This window comes from Echinops telfairi, unplaced genomic scaffold (genome assembly GCF_000313985.2).
Source record: "Echinops telfairi isolate 266 unplaced genomic scaffold, ASM31398v2 ScPeMD7_18;HRSCAF=68, whole genome shotgun sequence".
In the NCBI taxonomy this organism is placed as follows: domain Eukaryota; kingdom Metazoa; phylum Chordata; class Mammalia; order Afrosoricida; family Tenrecidae; genus Echinops; species Echinops telfairi.
Genome location: NW_022103915.1, coordinates 25,339,658 through 25,346,692, shown reverse-complemented (window position 1 = coordinate 25,346,692; position 7,035 = coordinate 25,339,658). Strand labels below are relative to the sequence as shown.

The 7,035-nt window shown below is 39.5% G+C and overlaps 1 protein-coding gene across 14 annotated transcripts in view; it reads left to right on the top strand.

Annotated features, from left to right (window-relative positions):
- NRXN3 (neurexin 3) overlaps nt 1-6,706 on the top strand; it is a 1,902,419-nt gene extending 1,895,713 nt beyond the window's left edge. For 5 of the 14 annotated variants that reach the window (XM_045287968.1, XM_045287967.1, XM_045287966.1 and 2 more), the window contains one exon: nt 3,547-6,706. In XM_045287968.1, the coding sequence (XP_045143903.1) occupies nt 3,547-4,169 (623 nt within the window). In that variant the 3' untranslated portion in view covers nt 4,170-6,706. Of the gene's footprint in view, nt 1-3,243 lie in introns of all 14 variants that reach the window. The other 9 variants (XM_045287963.1, XM_045287962.1, XM_045287965.1 and 6 more) reach the window with 2 other exon arrangements.
- The last annotated feature ends 329 nt before the right edge of the window (nt 6,707-7,035 follow it).

Here is a 7,035-nt window from a genome sequence, read left to right as displayed (position 1 = left end):
AAGGCGAGGCTCACCACCCATTTATCCCTCCGCCTTTCAATTAGCCCCACATGTGATTATCGGCCAGGCTGGCACAATTAACTAACTCAAATGGGAAAGGGAACTTTGGTATTAAAATTGATTACCTATCCCAGTTCATAAACCTGTCCCAGGTAGATTTCCTGTTTAGGATTATCTCAAACTTTCAGTTCCCAGTTCACGATAATCCCCATTTGCATAGATCTCGGCATATTGTCAACTTCCTTTTCAACTGGAGGCACTCTGCCAGTTCCTTGAGAGACCAGCAAAAAGAAAAAGTTATGAAAGTTCCTATCATTTCAGTGATGCAAGGCTCAACTTTTCTTAACTGAGGCCATTTATCTGTTTGTTTTTCACAGGATTAGTAACAGAGAGGTAAGGAAAGCTAAAGATGAGTCATTTTAACAGCCCTCATTATTAACATCTTGCAATAGCATACCCAGCATTTTAGTTTTGAGATAAACATAAGCTCTTAGCACCTCTCTAGTCTTTCAGAGTTCCTTCTGAATTAGTGTGCTGCAGGCCGCTCTTCCCTCCCATTAGGAAAAAAAAAATGGTTTTATGTTATTTATTTTTGATCAAGGGAGATGCTGGCATTAGTATGTTGAATGAGAAGGAAATAGCAATTTAAAGGGGGATGATTCATCAGCAAAATGAACAATTATAGAGCTTGTAGATTTTTAATAACAAAGACACTGCAGAAGCTTTAGCTTGGAAAGAAAGAAGGAGGCAAATTTACTATTCCAGTTGGGTATCATAGATGGTCCACTAACATTACAAATGAATGCCACTATGCAGTCTTAATCTCACTTAAAAAGGATTCTAGCATCCCATCCAACAGTGTGCCTTTTTATTTAAATTATTGGGTCAGGCAACAAATCCATTATTCTTCATCCTTTATTTTGAGTTCCTCTCTGTTTAGTCCATTCAGGGCAGCTTTCTGTGACTGCTATAAAGAACAAATAACTCAGGCACTTTTGCCAGAACACACACACACAACCTTTGTTCTAGTTAAGTTGAGTAAGAATTCCTAAACACATTCTCTAAAGTAAAGTGAACTAGTTCCTGAGAAAGACTTGGAGAATCTTTAGACAGATTGCATGGAAATCCACTTCTTTCTTCTCACCACTCTTCTCTTATTCGAACACAGCCCTCTCATCACTTTACTAGTGTGTCTGCCCTCCTCTACCTGCCTTTCCCAGTCTCTACCCCTAGTCCCCCAACTAGAAAAATAGGAAGCAAAGTTTTCTCAGGGTGAGTTTTAGGACTAGCTTACCTTTAGGGAGCCATGCTCCAAATCCCATTTATAAACACTAGCGAAAGTGTGTAAATTATGCATTAAATAAGTTTCAAGGTATATGAATTATATATGCTCACAATGTAAAAAATAAGCAAGCTGGTCAAGTAAAGCAAGTCTCAAGTCATGGCAAGTCTGGAAAGACGATTTTGCTCAATAGTTTCAAACTCAGCGCACTAAAATAGAAGCCTGGATTTAGAGTACAAGCAAAAATATCATCTTGAGATTTTCCTAAAGGCTCTTGTTTTATTTCCTCACATGGACTAAAAGTATCCAGTGGGTCAGCTATGTTAGTGCGATATTTGTTGTCCCTTCTTTTTCAAAGACTATCTGTTATGTACCTTTTAGCTCCCCTACCAATTAAATCTCTCTCTCCATCATGCAGGATTATTGACTAAACAGGGAGAGAGTAAAGGCTACTATCATGGGTACAAACAAATCTAAAGTGCTTGGAAGGTATGCGATAGTTTCTACTCAGAGAAGCCATCTCTCAGCACACCACGAACCCAACCAATTTAGATGCCATGGTTCGAACTGAAGCATGAATTTAAAAATATGAGTATGGAAAACAGAGTAAAACATGCTTCAAATCCACATTTTGTGTGAGTGACCTGGAGGTAGAACCCTGCAGGACTGTGTAAGGTCAAAACGTGTCTGTTTGCTCTGATCCTTTTAGCTTTGGTATATTTGCCGCAGCAATGAGGAGGAGGAGTCTAAGGGGAATTCATCTCTGTTAACACTCTTGCCATCCCATTATGACCGAGTTATAACTAAAGGCAGAACCCTGAAGGATATGGTACCCGGTCTAGTATTGAGGACCCCAGCTCAGAAAGAGGCAACATCAACAATAGCATTTCCCTGTTAGAGGACTTAGGGGAAAAATAATTGGAATAAAATTATTTCAGGAATAAATTCAATAAAAAACATAGACTATGACTTCTAAGATTTGTCCTTTGAAATATGACATTGCCAAAAGATGCAGAAGAGACTTTGATGATCTTACTTATATCAGCGTGACCCCACCATGGGATATTTTATATTCATGATCTGAAAGCACTATGATTCAGTGAACTATTCTGGGGTTTTGTTTTCCCTGCTCAATTCATGTGCATATTAAGTGCAACAGTTTTCTTGTAAGAGTAAAACAACGTATTTTTGCTCCTTTACCTCAGAATCATTGATTCAAAGAGTTCACTTTGCGAACTCTGCCTATCAGTTTCTGAATGTACATTTCCATAAGTCGTGGTTATTAGACAAAGGCCCACAGAGCGGTCATTTAATGGTCGAGGGCTTTTCTGGAAAACTATCATCAAAATGACTACTTTCAGCCTCCTGTAAGTCCCCTTCATCTAGCTTATAGAAAGGAGGGCAGCAGTTAAGAAATGTAAAATATAAGGTTGTAACTTAAGGACAAGCTAAAAACAAAACAAAAACAAAACTCCCCCAAATAAAAGCCTTACTGGCATTGAGTAGATTCCAACTGAAGATGGGTCTTTTAGATTCTTTAATTTTGAGCTCAATGGCACGGAGAATATGTGTACATGCATGCACACTCAGTTCTGCTAGCCAGCCAGTAGTTACAAAAATATCAATGAATTCATGAACAATACGTATGCATAATATGAATGAATACCATCGGTTTTATAAGCAGATCCTGGAAACAGCATATTTGAATTCTATTTAAATAATTACTTGAGAGTATCTAAGGCCCCAGCCAAGGCTTATATCTTTTTGGTGGCAAGAGGCGTATCATGGGCTTCAGAGCTGCCTGCAGTGGTTAGACCAACAACCAGAAAGGACCCATAGGAAGAGCCGGGTTATTTCGTGATAATTAGAGGCATAACCTGTAAGCTACTTTCACTGAGAGTGACTATGAATTGTGTTTGAAAATATACTAATTCTGTGTTTCTTTTTCTTTTCAATCCCAGGAGGTGAATTAGTTGTCCCTCTTCTTGTAGAAGACCCTTTAGCTACCCCTCCTATTGCTACTCGTGCACCTTCCATTACACTCCCCACTACCTTTCGCCCCCTCCTCACCATTATTGAGACCACCAAAGATTCCCTGTCCATGACCTCTGAGGCGGGGTTACCTTGCTTGTCGGACCAAGGCAGCGATGGTTGTGATGATGATGGCTTGGTGATATCTGGGTATGGCTCAGGGGAAACCTTTGACTCTAACCTGCCCCCTACCGATGATGAAGATTTTTACACCACCTTCTCCTTGGTAACAGATAAGAGTCTTTCCACTTCAATCTTCGAAGGTGGCTACAAAGCACATGCGCCCAAGTGGGAATCCAAGGACTTTAGACCTCACAAAGTCTCCGAAACTAGTAGGACTACTACCACATCTTTGTCCCCTGAGCTGATCCGCTTCACAGCTTCCTCCTCGTCTGGGATGGTGCCCAAATTGCCAGCTGGCAAAATGAATAACCGTGATCTCAAACCCCAGCCTGATATAGTCTTGCTTCCGTTGCCCACTGCCTATGAGCTAGACAGCACCAAACTGAAGAGCCCACTAATCACTTCCCCCATGTTCCGTAATGTGCCCACAGCAAACCCCACGGAGCCGGGAATCAGACGGGTCCCGGGGGCCTCAGAGGTGATCCGGGAGTCGAGCAGTACAACAGGGATGGTCGTCGGCATTGTGGCTGCTGCCGCCCTCTGCATCTTGATCCTCCTGTACGCCATGTACAAGTACAGGAACAGGGACGAGGGGTCCTATCAAGTGGACGAGACGCGGAACTACATCAGCAACTCGGCCCAGAGCAACGGCACGCTGCTCAAGGAGAAGCAACAGAGCTCGAAGGGCGGCCACAAGAAGCAGAAGAACAAGGACAAAGAGTATTACGTGTAAAGATAATCCCACTGCTACTAAATGAATTGCAACAAACAAACACAACACACCAGAATGATTTATATATCGATCTAGAAGTAACTTTGAAAAGGAGAGTTGACAGATGTCACAAACTGTTGTCACGATGAGATGGGGTATGCCATGCCCAAGGTGGGAAAAAGAAACAAGCTCAAAATCCATTGTGGAAAGGACACACACAACCGTGTGTCTCCCTTTCAAAGGCAGCCCCGGCTGCTGTGTGTCAGTCACCGTTCGGAGACAGAAAGCCCTTTCTGCCCTGCTGTATCATAAAGCACACACTTAGCGAGCCCGAGCGAATGGCTCGGACGCTTTAGCGGACTGGAAGCTTCCTTCTGTTGACCTTTCTGCAAAAGGTAGAAGACTCCATGGCTTACTTGTTCCATAACTCCAAGTGAGTCTGTAATAATGTTGTGAAGCTTGACTGTAACAATGTTATGTTTTGGGTTTGTTTTTGTTTTGTTTTGGTTTTTTAGTTTAATTATGTAAAAACGTAAAAAGAGGGGAAAAATGATAAAAAAAAAAAAAAAAAAGCAAAACAATCAAAATCCCCTTATCTGGTTCTGACCAGTGTATGTAACTTTTCAAGATCTAAGGGGATAATGGCTTTTGGGTTTTTTGCTTATTTTTTGAGAATGACTGGATATAAGAAGAAGGGGAAAAACCCCTCAAAAGTGAGAGAGACTCTCGCCATATATGAACTCAAAGCTACCATGGTGTTCACTCTACATATCAGGTTGTGGCGTCTCTAGAATCTGCTGTTTGTTTCCTGCAGGATGCTTTACTTAACACAGAGCAAACTCATGTGACGGATGACAATACCGATTTGAAAGCGTGGTCCCCACAATCGAATACTCGAATTTGCTGCCCAAACCCTGCACACATGGGTCCAGAGATGGCCTTTATAAAAGCCATTGGCTTTATTGAACACGATTGTTTCTGTTCATTGGCCTAACCAAATTGTGGTCGAGGGGAGGGCCCCATCAACTAAGAGAGAGTCTTTCCTAACAAATTGTGGGAGAAGGGGGGCAGGCTGGATCTCTGACTGTTGGAAGTGCATGCAAATATAAAAGACAACAATAAAAGTTTACCAACTAGTCAAACCAGACAGGGGTTCAACTTGTGATGGAGCCACAAGAGGTCACGCAAGCCAAACACATCACGATGGAGTGCAAAATACATAGTTCTGCCCTCACCCCCAACATGACAATGTTTTACATCGTATTTTTATTCTGTAGCCTGACACCAATGGATAGTGCTATCCTTCCATTTGCTCACTTCTCCCTTCACCCATCATTAAAAAAAAAAAAAAAAACTAACAAAAAAATGAAATAAATGAATAAAGCTGCTGTGACACACAAAAAGGAATTTAATAGTATAATATATATATAAATAAATATATATACAGATATATTTATCATGGTATGTTTGATGGGATGGCTGAAACAGGAAAGCTGTTGAAGTCATGAAGCAGAATGAGAATGTTGTTTTAAAGGAAAATAACAAAACAACAGAAAAGCAGACCTTAAAATGTGAAGAAAGCGTGAGTTTTAGTTTTGTCACAGTTAACTGTGTCAAAGAGGAAAAAAAATCTCAGATTTTGTTTACATATTTTACTACATTTTTGCTGGTATAATTCCTTAGCCACCTATGTACATACTGCTTTGAAAACTGTTATTTCTCTTTGTTTATTTCAGTTTGTTGGATTTATATTCCAATTGTCTTTATTTTTGAAAAGAGGAAACAATGTACAGAAAAAAAAGAAACTGGTTGTGTGGCCATAGCTATCCAAAAAGCAAGAGAAAAAACCAGACAAATATTCACACAAAAATGGAGTCATCCTCCAGTGGGTCAGACATATACTATTTGTTTTGTACAGATGAAAATCAATCAGCTGTTTAGATTTAGAAATCTACTCTTGCTGGTCTTTGTAAGTTGCATGAATATTTGACTTTGAAAAATTATCTTAAAGACATGGGGCAAAAAGCGCAATTTCAACAATGGTAGCATTTTCTAATGTGTATGGAAAGAGGTGTTCCTCATTATCTGATATTGCAATATGTTAAGAGGTTTTTAAATTATTTTTTCTGTTGTTATTCAAAAAGACAGGATTATAAAGAGATGTCAAGCACGATCTTAGATAATATAAATGGCCCAACCTCTATGAAGTTGATTATATCTCGATGTCTGTAAAAGATTGCTGTTTTTGGAGTCTTGAGGTCTTGTGAACGGATTTCCTGCCCACTTTCTTTACAAGTATTCTTTTCCTTTTTAATTTGAGTAAAAATATATTTGTTATATTCCTTTTAGCGTAAGTTTCTATTTGGACAATTTTATGGGAACATGTGCATTCTGTATGTGAGCTTCTATCATATTCCTGTTGTTTTATGAGCAGACCCTTAAGGAATTTATTTTATGATGTTGTGACGTTACTGCTTTTTCTTTTTCCTTTTCCCTTTTATTTCATATTTGCATTTTCGTTCAAGGATATGCTTAGCAATAAAATGTTCTTCCCAAAACCTTGTATGTTGCTGCATTTTTATTTTCCAAACTTTTGGAGAGAAAACCCATTATTGAACTGACACTAGATATGGTATACCTTATTGAAAACCAGGTAAGCCAAAACCACTTTGACATAATGTAATGTATTCTCACCCATTGCTAGTTACTTATGTCCACTTATAAAAGTGACATGTCACTTGGGTAGATAATGATTGTCATCTGCACCATTATGGTCTCGATGACAGTGATAGCGAGACTTCTGAAAAGGTAAGGCGGCGTAACCATTTTGTTCTGTCAAAGATTATTGGAGAATATATATTTAAAGTGTGTTTTGTATCTTTCTTGC